The sequence below is a fragment of the Lissotriton vulgaris genome, chromosome 11 (genome assembly GCF_964263255.1).
Source record: "Lissotriton vulgaris chromosome 11, aLisVul1.2, whole genome shotgun sequence".
Lineage (NCBI taxonomy): Eukaryota > Metazoa > Chordata > Amphibia > Caudata > Salamandridae > Lissotriton > Lissotriton vulgaris.
The window spans coordinates 55,159,743-55,175,392 of record NC_141699.1 but is presented as its reverse complement, the minus strand read 5'-3'; the positions used below and the strand labels follow the sequence as shown (position 1 = coordinate 55,175,392).

The window sequence follows — 15,650 nt, the reverse complement described above, 5'->3', positions numbered from 1 at the left end:
AAATGTCCCTATTCACAGCATCAGGCCATTTGCATCAGCAAAAACACTTTTATGGAATCTCAATTTGGGTTCTGTGATTCTGTATTAGAAAGGGGCATGAGGAGGGCATCCCTTCCTAACACAAAATTGGAAAGGTATGTACAAATGTTTTGCGACTGAAATACGGTGGCAAAAACATTATCAATTTACAACCAATTGGTAACCCATTCACAAATGTGAAGAGGTCCCCAAGAGACCACTTCACCTCTGAGAATGGTTGAACAATATTCAAGGGGACACTGGCCTGCTCTTAAAAACTGAAACTTCCAAGTTTCATTTATTTCTTTTTTAAACTCATCATGGTTTCCTTTAAGGAAAATGGGCTGCATTTAGAAAAAAACAATAGTTTCTTTATTTAAATGCAATCACAGACATGGTTGTCTGCTGACCCCAACAGGCCACCATCCCTGTGATGGCTACGATACCTAATGGGTTGCAAATTGTGACCTACCTGAACCCACTACAAATCAGTTATTAAACTCAAAAGACGTCCATACATTAGGAATAGCGATTTCCAAATTCTGATTCACAGTGAATCGCAATTGGCAAATTTTTATACATGTTGCCCTATAAGTCATGTATAAAGGTGAGTTGTAACAGGAAGGCATAGGATGATACTTTGATTGTTTGTTTTAACATATTAATAGTTGACAATATTCTTACTGTTTTAGATGTTACACTGAACTGTTGGTTGATAATGCGCAGATTCCTGACGATGAAGAGTTTGATACCTCAAATAGCAATATTTCTGAACAAAATGAGGCGCACGAAAGGTAATTTTATAAGTTTTAATTCTGATTTATACGTTTAATTTTTAACTAATACATTTGATAGCTTAGCTTTATTACCTGTATTTCAGTGAGAGCGATGATATGGCGTTGAAGGATCTACTATCAAACCTTGCTTTACAAATTGACTCTGAAAAGACATGCAAGTTCAACATAAATCGGCAAAACATTTGGGATGGAGCACGTCGTGCGTTCCTTCGCAAAACCTATAAAGCAACCAACCGTATACCTGTCATGTTTACTGATTCCTCTGGTAACTCTGAAGGAGCTGTTGATTTTGGCGGCCCAACACGGGAATTTTTGCGATTGTTAATGCATCATTTACAGCATAGCAAACTCTTTGAGGGACCCGAAAACAGGAAGACACTCAGTTGTGATGCCCAAGGTACCTTACATTTATTATATTCCAACCTTTCTAAACTGCTCAAATTCTAGAGGGAAAGATGAATTATTTAAAGTGTAAATAATGTTTATATTATATTACTTACTGACGTCTTCAAAGTTTGTTTGATACCACTAATCAGGCATTCTCAATGAATTTTAACTAAAAGTGGAATAGTGAAGGGAATTCTGAACTATACTATTCATTTATGCAGCAAGAGCAGACTGATTTCAATTCCACCCACTGAATATATCCCTTGCAGCTTGAAAAACAACCTTGCTAGCATGTACTCCATTATATATTTTATGTTTGCTTTGCATTAAATGAGGGGCTAAGGTTTTCCTGCAGTAGTTACTGTTATCAATTTAGAGAAAATTCCTGTGACAAGTACTTCAAACAATGGCTAACTTTAGAGATTCAGCATTAGGTCATCTTAGTTGATGCTCTGGTGCAGCAGTGTGTATGAATTAATCAGCCAAACTGTACAGATGCATCCTGCATATTTGGAAACATAGGCCCGTATATCAAAGGCAATAACCCACTGCGTGAATTAGTTTGATACATGGGACTTGAGACACTGGTCGAGTCATAAAGGTAGGAGTTTTTGTTGTGCATAGAAATTCCAGTCCATTGTAAATGCAGATTTTTTTAAAAAACAAGTTCTCAGGATAGACTCTTTCCTCCACTGGAGCCCATCAAGACATCTTCTAGGAGGTTTGCGAAAGCAGAACTTTTTGGGTACAGCACCTTATTAATGGTAAAGTTCGGAATATGTTGCAGCTAAAAGAAAGAAACATCTAGAAGGTCCAAAAATGGTATATAATATTATATTCCTGGTTAAACACCATGTTGTGAATATCTTTGGGCAGGAATGAGTTGTACCTTTTAATCTTGTACTACATATATAAGCACGAGGTGGAGACATTTAATCTGGGTTATTAACACATGTCCCCAACAATCATCCTCCAAGGAATTTAACTGTGTCAGCTTTCAACCCTTATTGGAAGTTGTGCCTGGTGATGTCGGGTTCCTTAGTGAGGGAGAGGATGGGTTGGGTGTCGAATGCGTAGAGGGACGATGTTGAACCCATGGTTTCTGGTGATGCCTGCGAGGGGCGCCATGTAGACTTTGAAGATGGTGGGGCTGAGGCCGGATCCTTGGGGTACTCCGCATCTGGTCTCTGTCGGTTGTGAAAGGAAAGAAAGAAGTCTTATTTTCAGTGTTCTGTCCATGAGGAATGAGCCAATCCAGTCTAAGGCTTTTCCTTGGATGCTGGTGTTGTGGAGTCTGGTGGCTAGTGTGCAGTGGGAGACAGAGTCAAAGGCCGCTGATAGGTCCAGGTAGATGTGGGCTTCCGTTTGGCCTTGGTCAAGGAGTGTGCAGATGTCATCCGTGGCGGCAAGGAGGGTGGTCTGGGTGCTGTGGTTGCTGCGGAATCCGGAATGGGAGATATCTAGGATGTTGTTGGTTACAATGAAGTTTGTTAGCTGGGTGCTGATGGCCTTTCCGATGACCTTCGCTGTGAAAGGAAGCAGCAAGATGGGCCTGAAGTTCTTGCGGTCCGCCGGTTCTGCAAGGATTAAATTTGGAGGGGGTTGACTTAGGTGCGCTTCCAGTTGTCGGGGAATGTGACGGTCACAATGGAGCAGTTGATGGTTCAATGTAGCTCGGATGCGATGGCTGTGGCAGCCATGTGTAAGATGTGTGGCGGGCAGGGGTCTGTTGGGTGACATCGCTGGGGATGGGGGTTGAGGTCGTGCAGAGGTCTTGGTCGTCCAAGTTGTAATAGAGCGTCTTGATCTTGAGGTGAAAGAAGGACCTGAGTCTGTTGCAGAGGTCTTGGGAGTGAAAGGCATCAGTTATTTCGCTGTTGGGTTTGGCAAATTCCTGTATGATGGAGAAGAGGTCCTAGTGTGGCTCACTGGTTAGAGGCGGCAGACCCGAGAGCAGAGGATGGCCCGGGACCAGGGTTCGATTCCCGGCGCGGCAGGTTTCTGGACCAGGGTCAGCGGACCCGATAATTCTCTCGCCTCGGTGCCCACTCTGATCAGCGATCACACTCGGCAACTCTGGGCATTAGCTTGCCTCATCCTCACTAACGGCCCCACCAGACCGCCGGGGATGCCTGGTCTCACCCTGGAGATACCCATTAAGGGACCATCTCTCAGGGAAGCCAGGAAGGGTTTCGCAGCGGTCGAAGCGCCTTGGGACCCTACGGGTAAGTAGTGCGCTATATAAATGCCTATACATACATTTACATACATTGGAGTTGTGGGTGTTGGAGAGTATTCTGTCTTTGAGGAAATTCTTCTTTGTGGATTTGATGAGTTGGTGGTATGCCATGGTGACTGTTTTGTAGGGGATGTGTGTTTCCGGAGTTTTGCTGTTTCTCCATGTTTTTTCCAGTCGACAGCAGGCATGCTTGGATTCTTGGAGTGCTGTGGTGAACCAGTTTGCTTTCTTGTTGTGTCGTCTTGTAGTCTTCTGGAGGGGAGCGAGTGTGTTTGTTCAGTTGGCGATCCATTGGTGGAGGTTGTTTGCCATAGTGTAGGCATCTGTTCTTTCAAAAATATATTTAGGGTCCTTATTTATTTAGTTACTGTTAAGAGTGTGGAGTCTTGAACTGCAGTGTGGAGATTCTGTACCGAGTACGGAGACTATGTCCCAAGTACAGTGATTAAACACCCTTGTGTGAAAAGGATCCGCCACAAATGCCGAAACTCTGCATGCTAGACTTACTGCACGTAAGTACCTTCGTGAATCAGGCTGTGTATTCTTTGATAATATGTTTTCTAGATTTTATGCAATAAATTTAGTTTCAGAGAGATATAATAATGTTTTATAGATAAGCATAACACAATACATTTAATTTATTTTTTCTTGTTTAAGGTATGCAAAATGATGGCCGTTTCCCTAGTTCACGGGGGGCCTGCTCCAAATTTTGTGTCGCCTATTTTGTATCAATGTTTAGTTTCTGATGCAAAAAATGTGATTTGCAGTTTGGTAGATGTGGTAGATCCGGATACACGAGACATGTTGCAAGAGGTAAGCAATAGATAGTAAACATTTGTGCTGATGAATCTTTATCAATTTTTATTATTTTGTTTTCACATAGTTGAGGGTCTATTAGTCAAAAACATGCAAATCATTTGCGTTTAATTTTGTGGTTAATAGTTATTCATGCACCTTAGATTTATGTATAATTGCCATACGTACTAGAAACGAATATGAAAAGAAATGACACTCATCTATTTGATATGGAATGGGGTCAATCCTGAATGTCTATTCTCCGTCCTCCACACTGTTTTAAAGTTTCCAGGGCAACCTCTACGTATTTGCTACTCTCTCAAATGCCATACACAAATCCACATTCTTGCATCAGTGATCAATCAAGAACGTCCTACTGTTAACCCGATGTTGATCTATATTTCTTGATGATACCACCAAATCAAAAGTATGTGATATGTTCTTGATATGTTAGAGTCTTCACATTACAAGAAGACAAAGTTTCAGGCACATAACTAGAGTCATACCATCTACCACTTGCAGTTGCCCCATGAGACTTCTCTGGAATTGCTACAGTTTTCAACAATGACTAATAACATAATAGAAGAGGCCTTCCTGACCGAGTTTCTGCAAACAATGTGATATGGGAGAGGACCTATATATCTGTATTCTGGATTAATACACTCAGTGTGGATTTTTGCAATTAAACTAAAAGAAAACCTACTGCCAAACACAATCAGGTACATTAGGCCATTGTGCTATTCATCTTTGTATAATTCTCTTGCGCTCTTTCCCTGTTGGTGTTCCATTCAGCGAGAGAGAGATGCTAGTGTAAAACTACAGTAGTAGCATTAACTACAGTAGCAGTTGATGCTGTTTTAGTCCATTGATTGTTAAACTTTTGTAAACATTCAACTTACTGAACAAATATGTTTATTTAGCAGATGGCCATTAAGGTTTAGTTATTGGTTTTTTTTGTTACAGTGAAAATATTTGTTGTTACTATTTAATAAAAATATCACAATCTTAATTTTTCCATAGATTGAGGATGCTTCGTCTCTTGAAACTCTCCAAGGATTGATTCAAAAACACAGCACAATTCTAAGTGTGGCAGGTTGCTTCCGTCCATGTAAATCTCTGAATGACAAAAAAGAACTATTGGAAGATATCATCAATTGGTACATTGTGGGGAGGACTGTTCCTTCACTGGTTAGGTACAGTGATATTTATATGCATATGCACTATAAATCAATATCCTTTTGACTTTGCAATACATGCATGTCCATTTTAAAAAGTAATTACTATAAATGACTGTCCATCCTAATGGCATCATACATATTCACACTGTCAGAAATGTCCCAAAGACAGATTGTGAAATCAAGCACATCATGGGTTTCAAATATATTTTACATTTACTTTGTTTCAGTTTTTTATTGACATTTTACAATACAACTTGTGCAGTCCTTCCTCCAGAGGGCATAAATAGAAGGCTAATAAAAATTACAGGAATCCCAACAATCCCATAGGTTCAGCCCACGCAACACAAATCAAAACAAAGAAAACAAACAGGAAGAAATAAAAAAAAGAAAGGCCTTCCCACCTCTCCAACTTCCCCAAGCAGAAATTGCAATAAATATTATCCAACAACTATTTTCTTTTCATGGTCACAATGGGCATCAGCATACAAAGCAGAGCATCAGAGGTATTGGACTTCTCATATTCAAGTCTTGGCAGCCCAAATGGAGTTCTAAAAATGTAACAGATTCAGGGCTTGCATGTGTATGGGATAGAAAAGTAACGGCAGCCCCGTGAATAAAAACTTGATCAGCAGGCCACACATTTCCTCAACGTTTCTAAATGTATCCACCAGGACATTGAACAGTCTCACAGTTGTCCGAATAGTCTGAGATATCACATTAAGACTGGTGGAGGGTCAACTTCATTCAGATTTGCCGCCAGTGTTGTTTTATCTGGCCCCAAACAATTACACATATTCAATTTATCAGCAATTGTTTCATATTTTAACAAGTTACAGCATAGTTACAAAGCAAAACCTGGTATATCCAAGTATCACTTTAAATTCTGTAATGATTTACAGAAAGGGGGGACAGAAGGACTTTACCACCATATGTGTTTAAAGCCTCATAAGAATCCACAAACTGCCAACAAAGAGTGTTGCCCTATTTTTCAAACTGAGTAGAATATAGATCTCAATCAAATATCACCTTATAATGAGCTTCCCTTCCTGCTGGCGTGTGCAAGACTGTTTGGGAATTGCGCCATTGCGTAGACCAGGGCAGTACCATCTAACTAAGGCCTTCAATGTTATCTTAAAATTCTTGCAGAGGCAGACTAAGAGTTCGGACCGAGGTGAGTAGTATAATATTTAGAAAGGTGATCCTAACCCTAGGCCCTCCTGCACAAACTTCTCAACTGAAAGGAGATCTTTAAATCTCTGGAAGCTGCTTATTTGTTCAGGTTTGGAGAGACCAATTTGATCATTGAGTGTATCTTGTACATTTACAAGAATTTTCTATTGCAGGCTCCAACAGTAAAAGTATCTCTTTCCCCTGAAACCTAACAGATAGAATGGCAGCCCCTCCCTCCTACAGGTTAATAAAGGGACCTGGATCTATTGAAGGTTTAAATGATGTATTCAAATCAATGGCGTGGGTGTAGAGGGGAATGTTGTCAATGCAGATTTCTTAATAACCATGTCTAGACTATGAACGTTGCCTTTGTGAGGGTGCTTAAGTATGCATTCAAGGGTTGATCATATTTTGAATTCCAGAACAGGTCCCAAATGTAGCATCCTATCACCAGCCTTTTCATATGTGGCCAATGCTTCTCTGCATCTGTGCTTGTCAGAGCAACCACTTTACTATCGCCCTCATTTGACCTACCCTGTGGTATAAGGGCAAGTCCTGGTAGGGCAAGTTGCCCACATTGTTCGGTAGTTATGTATATTTATGCCTGTTTATCAGAGTGTAGCCCGTCTGCCAGCCCAATAAAACAACTGTTCGAATGATTAAGGGATGCCAACAGTTTCCTGTAGACCATTATAGCAAGTGCCTGGAAAAGATAGAGAACTAGAGTAACTAAGTTTATCTTAATTGGATTGAGCCTCCACAATGAAGATAGCTACAGAGAGGACCACCTCCAACAGTCCTCTCATATAACCTGAAGAAGTGGTGGAAAGTTAGCTTTGTAAAGGTCCTCAATCTTAGGAGTTCATATAACACACAGGTATGTGCCTGCCTTATTTCTCCATTGGTACTGGGTGTTTAGTGCTAGTTCCTCAACCTTGCCCCAAGATAGTGTAAGCCTGAAAATTATTGACTTTGCTATGTTTACAATGAAGCCTTATACTCCCTCAAAGCGAGTAAGAAGGTGTTGAATTCAAGGGAAAATCTTGAGGGATCAGTAAATGATTAGAGGACATAATCAGCGGACAAGAATGCTTTATGAATCTCCTGCCCAAAGGTTATGCTTCCGACCTCCTTGTCGGCCCTAATATGCTTCCCAGGGTTCTATGCTTAGAGCATAAAGAAGCAGTGAGAGTGGGTAGCCCTGCCTTGTCTCGACCCATTGTTACCCTCTCTTTCTTCTGCAATTCGCTAGGATTTGGGACATAGGATTATTGCAATTCAGCCAAACCAATGCTATAAATCTGGGACCAAACCTCTCTATAGTCCTAATGAGGAAGACCTAGTCCACCCAGTCGAAAGCTTTCTCGTGTCCAAGGCCACTATATGACCAGGATCTTATTTATGTTGACCTTTTCCACCAGCTGTTATCATATGTCTGTCTTAATTAGACAAATCCTGACTGTGCTGTGAAACAGAGCTATTCAGCTTTACTGCAGGAATTCCAGAGCAAAATTTAACATCAAGATTTAACAAGAGTGTCAGTCTAAGGAAGCAGAGCTGGTGAAATTTCTCTGGTTTAGGTGTTACTGTAACTAGGGCTTCACTAATTGTTATTGAAAGTTTGCTATTTTGCGGGATACTATTAAATAAGGTTGTGAAGTCTGGTACCAACACCGGTGGGTGTGTCTTCAAGAAATCACTTGTAATGCAGTTCGCCCCAGGGGCCTTGTGCATTTTAAGCTCCTTAATTGCTCTATTAGTTGGCAAGAGGTTCTATATTTGAATACCGCTGTGTTAACTCTGAACTGATTAGCTATCCTCTGTTGGTCCGACAATCTCAGGGAGTTCAGTGTACAAAACGTACCCCAGTCTGCACTTGTGTTTACGGGGAAACCCTTGCTCCAGCACCTGAAGCTGATATCCTCATTTAAATCAGTACGTTCTCTTTACAGTGGAGCATCAGGCAGGAACAAATGTTTAGATTTAATTCAGAGCAATCACTGCGCCATGCTGTCTTGCCTCATCACACTATCTATGCTCAGCCAATTCGGGTCACTGCTGATCCCAGCCATGTTAAATATCAGTCCCCTCAATCCACCAAGCGCCTTTAATGATCAACAGGCTCTCCCGTGAAGACTGCCTCAGAGAGCCCTCTACATTACTCAGCCACAGTGCGCCATCTTAACAGGGTCAGACATAGGCAGCCTGCAGCTAGTGTATTTTCTACTTATCCCCCCTTCCAGCAGTAGACAGGGTGACTAACTATCACTTCTCAGCAGAACGAAGGCCAGGGATTAAAATATTCAGTAAAAATTCCTAAAATGGGTTTGTGACGCCATACAAATTTGATATTTTATAGCAGTGCATTGTAGGCGTCACTTAAAAAATACTGAATCAATATAAGATGTTTCAACATTTTATGACTGTAAACCAGGTGGTCTTTCATCTAATGCATAAAATAACATTGTATTATGCAGGGTTGGCCAGGCCTTGCTAAAAGTCCAAGCATAGTTTCTAAGGTCCTATTCACACACTCCAAAGGCTCCACAGTTTGAAGTCGAAAATTGGCTGCCAAAAAGATCTGAAAATCAACAGTTTGTCCTTTACTAATGTGCATGCTGGATTTGCTTACTTTCTTTTAAAGAAAAGCTGCAGGTCATGTGCTACCTTGCTGCTAGGAAATCCTCACAAGACCACAGGAGAAAGAGAATTTGCCATTGTAAGTGCTCTCCAACCGCTAGCTTCAAATATTTCTATTTAGAGTGAAGCTCGAACATAGGGCACTGAAGGATTTTTAGATGTTTCATAGACATACCTTAATTTTGTAATAACTTTTACATTATAATTTGACCAAAATTTTGTTATTTCCGTTTATTCTTTTTTGCAGATTAAAGGAGGGGTTAAAAACTCTGGGAGTACTTCAGGCCATGGAAATTCATAAACAGCTTTTTGAAGAGGCATTCATTTGGGTGGAACACAAAATAACCACTGATATCATAAATGGAATGTTTAACATTCAATTCAGTTCATCTGGCAGTAACCATCGTTTACAGGAAGAGCACATCATTGGTTACTGGAGAGATTACCTCCAAGATTGTGAAGGCAAGTTCAATTGTTTCATTATGTTACAGTTCAACTATTGATGAGACACATCAGTTGAAACTATAATTTAAACCAGCCTAAAATGGGAAACATGGTGTCGAAGACTACAGAGATATACTGTAGAGAAAGAGAGTTAAGGAGGAACAGACCAACCCGTTTTATTTGTACCGAGTAAAATCTATAATAAGAACAAAAGGATAATGCATCCAAAACTGTAAAGTCTATGCCTGCTTTATTTCAATCTTCATTTTGCACGATATGTCTATTATTAATGTTGTTCAAACTTAATTGTAGTGTCCTGGCGGTAAAATGTTAGCTACCCCATTAGAATGAAGCTTCATGTACTGCATCAAGGAAAAGTAATAACAATCAATATAGAGCATGGTTGGGTCTGCTGTGTGGGTCTCTGACCGAGTTAAGCCTTTTCACAGGGGAGATTACAGTTACCTCCAGCCCAAAGCCTTTAACCCCTTCCACGCTGATGACGAGCTGGGCTCGTCATGGCGTAGCCTCCTCGCACGCTGATGACCAGCCCAGCTCGTCACGTAACATGCAATTTAAAAAATCTCAGCGTGCGAGCGGAATTCCGCTAGCGCGCATGAGGTTAAGAGAAGCTTTTTGGCTTGTCTCAGTGGTTTGTCTAAACAGTGGTTTGTGTGTGTGAAGACTCAAGAGAGAGTGTCAGATGCAGGTCTAGCTGCATGGAATACCTATGCTTACTCCATGTTGAACAATGGGAAGACTTCTAATAAAGGGAGAGTAAGGCGAGCAGGAAAGTGGAAATGGTAACATACTCTCACACCAGATCTCAGTGTTATCTGTTGTTAACAACAGATAATATTGATTTGAGGACTTTTTTTTGTGAAATGAAGCACAGCAAATTGGCAGGGGTTTTATTATTCACATATCAACCATTACTGAAGTATTCATTTAGCAGATGAAAAAAAAAATCACAATCGTTGCAGTAATCACAATTTTACTAGTTTGACAAATATTTCGTTTTTCTTTTAGAGCTTGCATGTGAATCCAATTTAAAGGACATTCTGTGTTTTGTGACTGGCGCTAACACAGTTCCACCATTTGGCTTTAATCCTCAGCCATCAATAGACTTTCTGCATGCATGCGATGGCCAAGTCGAAATGTCTATGTTCCCAGAGGCAAACACCTGTGGAAATGTGTTGTGCCTCCCCCTTTTAATTTCCTATGAAGAATTTTAAAAAAACATGGACTTTGGGATACTGAATTCTCCAGGGTTTGGACGAGTCTAATGATCGTATTGAAATGAGGGGTATAATGTATACATATATGACAAAGTAGTTATGGATACAAAGGATTGATCATGCTGTTGTCGTGGAAGGTGAGAGTCTTGTGGCAGCATATGAAATGCAAGGGCATTGGACTTCTGTGAAATCACCTCATAGCCACAGGGCAGGTCTCTGTGCCTTGATAATAGCACATTTCTTCCCCTTCCTGTATTCATCATGGCAAATTAGAAAATGTATTGAAAAAAATATTTTTCCTGAAACTTTGTCAATGTTTGTTTTTGCAATAATTAATAAAGTTTTTTTCTAAACCATCTTTACCAATAAAACTACATTGGTTGACAATAAATAGAAGTTCTTCAGATTGGCTGAGTTCTTGGTTTCATCTTTTTAGTGTGTCTTGTGTTAGACCCTGTTTGGGTGGCCACTGGGCAAGCAGGGGCTACTGGGCCTGAGGCCTGTGGTAATTTACCTCTGAGGTAAAAGGCTACAGTGAACCTTTGGCTGTGCAAACTAGGCTATGTACAATCTCTTTAACACTTCACTCCCAGTTGTAGCAATGGCAAGCAGTTCCAGGCTTCTCAGTGAGGTAGTGGGAGGGTATGTAAACTCGAAAGCCATCTATTGGCCTTCAAAGCAGTAACTGATCATGTAACTCATAGATTTCCTTTGCTTATGAAAAATAACTCTATACAAATGTAAAACTTAATGCTTCACAGAACAGGTTATAGCTACAATTATTTTACTGAGCTACTGTGCCTTGTGCCCTAGTCCTCCTCTCCCAGGTGTTTCCATCCTTCTGGGTTCGAGCTCTCTAGTGTTAGTAACAAGGGTCAGGTGGTGATTATCATTATGAACGGTCTCAAGTAGACCCGTGTGACAATTCTCACCAGAGTGAAATTGGTTCAGCCCACCAAGGGTGGTCAGATGGAAAAAAGAACAATTGATGGACAGAATGTAGAACAATGTCATACATTCACCTCAGTACAGAGCTCTGGGCCTAACGATTAACCGTGTATATATAGCATGTAGGATTTACATTGAATGTTGCATTATTCTGTTTTGTTTATAGAGATATCCCCTGGAAGAAGGCAGTTCATATGCCGAAATGCATTGGGAATGCTAAAATGTTTGCTCATGAATTAAAGTGAAAAGTTATGAACTTTACATCCATGTGATGAAAACATGATGAAATAAAACGCCAAGGGCCAGATGTATCAAGGCTTTTGCAACTCGCAAAGGCCGAAATGTGCAGAATATCGGCCTTTGCGACTCGCAAACGCCCTTTTTGCATTTTTTGCTATGTATCAAAAAATCGCAATTTAAGGAATCGCAATAATTTGCGATTCCTTATTTTGCCATGGCATTTAAGGAATCGCAAACTTTGCGATTCCTTAAATGATATGTATGATACATTTTTGAATTGCAAAATTGTGTTAAGAAATCGCAATTTACCACCAACTTGTAGTTGGTGGTAATTTGCGATTTCTCTTAGAAATGCCCTATTTGGCATTTGGGAGGGTAGCATGTGACACACATACATGCCCATAGGGCATGTATGTGTGCCACATGCACACACATGTAGATTTCAGGGGTGCAGCAGGGTGTCTTTGAGACACCCCTGCACCCTTGAAATAATTCTCAAATTGCGATTAGCAAATTGCAAATTCACAATTTGAGAATTATTGCACTATCATTCGTATGGGCCTCCTGGCCCATAGGAATTTATTGGAAATTATTCTTTATTTGCGAATTCGCAATAAAGAATAATAAGGAATTGCTAAAAAATAGCGATTTTGTACATACATACCGTTTCACGAATTCTAAATAGCGATTTGCAAAAAAATCGCTATTTAGGATTCGCAAAACGGTATCTTGATACATCTAGCCCCAAGTTTCAAACAGACAAACTAATGCACAAATTTATTGAACTTACCACGCAGGAGGATTTCATGGAGCCCGGGGGACATACCCCATGTCTATGGGGGTGCAACCAATGTAGCCTAGGTGTTCACACGCATCCTACCATGCATTTTGGCACATTCCCAGATATACCATTACTGTCAGATCTGGGAATGGGTAAAAATGCTAAGCCTCCCAGGTATAGCATAAGGAGGACAAATGTCTCTATTTCTCCTCTTTTGTTCCGCTTTCTATGTGTGCTGCAGCACACACAGCACAAATGCTTCAGGGGATTTTTTTAGTGCAGGAAGGTGTCCTGCTAAAAACACTCCTGTCTGCAAGGCAGCACATAGTGCTCCAGTGCAAGTAAAGTGCAGGAATACGCGGTTTCATGTTAAATACGGTGCAATTGTGACCATTCTCTTTCCCGCAGCATAGTGCAGCAAGGTGGCTTGCTGCACCACACTGCATAAAATGATAAATCTGCCCCTCAGGATGTCTGTCAGAGGGAAACAGCAAAGTTCAGTCCAGGTCCAGTTGCCACTGGTCAACTGGCATTCTTCACAGGAAGGTCCTTTTAAGTTTTTTTTGGTTCCTGGAGCCGCCCAGGGGAACAGCCCCTTGATCTTTAGAGACCTTTCAGTCTTTAGGTTTAATGAAGGTGGGGGTCCAAACTCTTCAAGATCTTCTAACAGGTCACAGAAGCAGAGTGCAGCAGACTCAGACTTTTAGCAATTCTGCCATTTTTCAGAGAAAGGCTGGACGAGGGTCCAGAATTATTTGGTTTACCAGCTTGTGGGGGAATGGTTACACCTTATGACACTCCTAGTTCCTCTATGACAAATGGAGTAAAGATTCCCAAGCAGTAGAAAAAAAACTATGTTTGCAGTAGTTCCTGTTTACCTAACTGTAAACTGGCCAAAAATTCAATGTGTATTAGAGCAAATTCTGTACGGCAAAGGTCTCTGGCCACAATAAACTTAGGCTCTGAGACTGGGGATGTGAATGGGGAGTGTACCCTGGCAATCCTAGTGACCTTCCACATCTAATAATGACGTCCAGTTTGAAGCACTCACTATACACACAACAAACCCAGAGACAGATGCCTGGTAGGTCACAAGCAGGGTCTTTCAGTAAAAGGCATTAGGTACACAAAATTGCCTTGGCAACCTGTTCTCTCACTGCCAAGTGTTAGATGTGGCTTCACAGACACGTTAAGCAGGATTGACATTTTGGTGTCAACAGGATGCCCACAGCCTTCCCTGTAAATATTCTGTGGAATTCTGATGGGTCATCTGCCCATGCAGGTCAGCCTATTGTTTGCTCCTGGGATGCAGTTCACATTTTTTTAAAAACCTACAGCTAGGCTTGAGTAGAGGCTGGGAGTTGACAAAGGATAATGCTATTTAACTTTTAGAAAGCTCAGGCATATTAATGCTAACTTTCTATTTATTATTTCTGTAGTGTAGTTCCTAGTTTCCCACGAGGCCCTGCGCATTGGAATAACATAAACAGTAGTATCGACGTGGAACTGCGGATATTCCAGGCCTCCACTGACTATGCTAAACTTAATTGGGTGTGTTACCAACTAGCTCAGAGGTCACTGGAAACTTTCTTCTCTGCATGGGAAGTGATCAGCTTCCCTGGCACAGACAAGAAGGGATTCAGCTTTCCAACAACCGTGCAACATGACAACTTTGCTCCTCAGATCAAGAGTCAATCTCTAGGGTCGTGTGAAACAATAGACATGTATTTCACTCAGTCAGGTTAGTGCAGTTTACTTTCACGATATGTAGAGAATAGAGAGACGGGCGTTTGTCAATAAAGGGTTAACATTTATTGAACAGTCTTTCTTCTCATACAAGAGAAATGTATTGCCACAATTGCAAGACTTGTTATTATAAAAAGTACGTACAGTAAGATAAGGATTGCGAAATAATACTGTAAAAGCATTGATATGGTTTCTTAGCCATACAATGATTGAAAAGTAATAAAACATATATACAGTCATATATACATTAGGCTAAAATACTCAACTGGTGTTTCTAGCTAAGCCTACCCCAGTGTGCCTGACCTAAGCCTAACACGTGGAGGGGAGTAAGTAAGTAGCTTTAAGTTAAGTTGGTTTTGCCAAGGTTTGCTTCAAGAATTCTCATCTAAGGGTTTAGTCAACACCATACCTCTGAATAGAATGATGGAAGTCTGGTATTTCCTTCAGGAGGAACTCGGTATCCCAGTCACCCGCGAGGGCAGACCGGAAACGCTGGAGCTGGATTTCTCAGCAGAAGAAATGCAGCGTCTCTCTTCAGCGCGTCGAGGAAGAAGGGGGGACAGCGTCCGAGGGCAGCTTGGAATCTGCTGGGCTCTTCACAGAGGGACGGCTGTTCAGCTCCTAAGCTCACCACACCATCGTTCGCGCTTTAGCAGCGATAATGGTATCAGTAGCTTCACCAACAGCAGCGGGGCAGCAGGCTGCAGCAACAGGGTGCTAGCTTCACCAACACGGGGTCTTGCAGACAGCTAGCAACAGGCAACAGGCAATTGCTTAAGGCAACGTTGGAAATATTTATACCTGACAGGTGCCTGGTTTGACGCAAGTTTGTTGGACATAAGACGTCAATTAAAGATGTCACTAGGAAGTGATAGCTATCAGTTGCTCATTAGAGTTCCATTACCAATCAAAACACAGCAAGCGGGGATTTCCAGGTTTGCTGAGTTTTTATCTTGTTGAAGAACTCGGAGTGTTAATCTAGGAATATCAGATAGTGACTTCTGCTCTGTCATTGCACTAATTGGTTGC

At 41.1% G+C, this 15,650-nt stretch overlaps 1 protein-coding gene across 1 annotated transcript; it reads left to right on the top strand.

The window, feature by feature from the left end:
• Window positions 1-1,061: 1,061 nt before the first annotated feature.
• On the top strand, window positions 1,062-10,903 carry LOC147678947 (G2/M phase-specific E3 ubiquitin-protein ligase-like). The gene is made up of 6 exons (XM_086942443.1): window positions 1,062-1,212; window positions 1,990-2,024; window positions 4,099-4,254; window positions 5,257-5,429; window positions 9,472-9,686; window positions 10,698-10,903. The coding sequence occupies exons 1-6, from the start codon at window positions 1,062-1,064 to the stop codon at window positions 10,901-10,903; spliced, it is 936 nt and encodes a 311-aa protein (XP_086798569.1).
• The last annotated feature ends 4,747 nt before the right edge of the window (window positions 10,904-15,650 follow it).

Excerpts from the sequence above, each read along its gene's own strand:
- LOC147678947 (XM_086942443.1), top strand. The coding sequence starts at position 1,062 with ATGTTTACTGATTCCTCTGGTAACTCTGAAGGAGCTGTTGATTTTGGC. Across the intron at positions 2,025-4,098 it reads ATCTAGAAGGTCCAAAAATG|GTATGCAAAATGATGGCCGT; the intron begins GTATATAATATT and ends TTCTTGTTTAAG. Across the intron at positions 5,430-9,471 it reads ACTGTTCCTTCACTGGTTAG|ATTAAAGGAGGGGTTAAAAA; the intron begins GTACAGTGATAT and ends TCTTTTTTGCAG.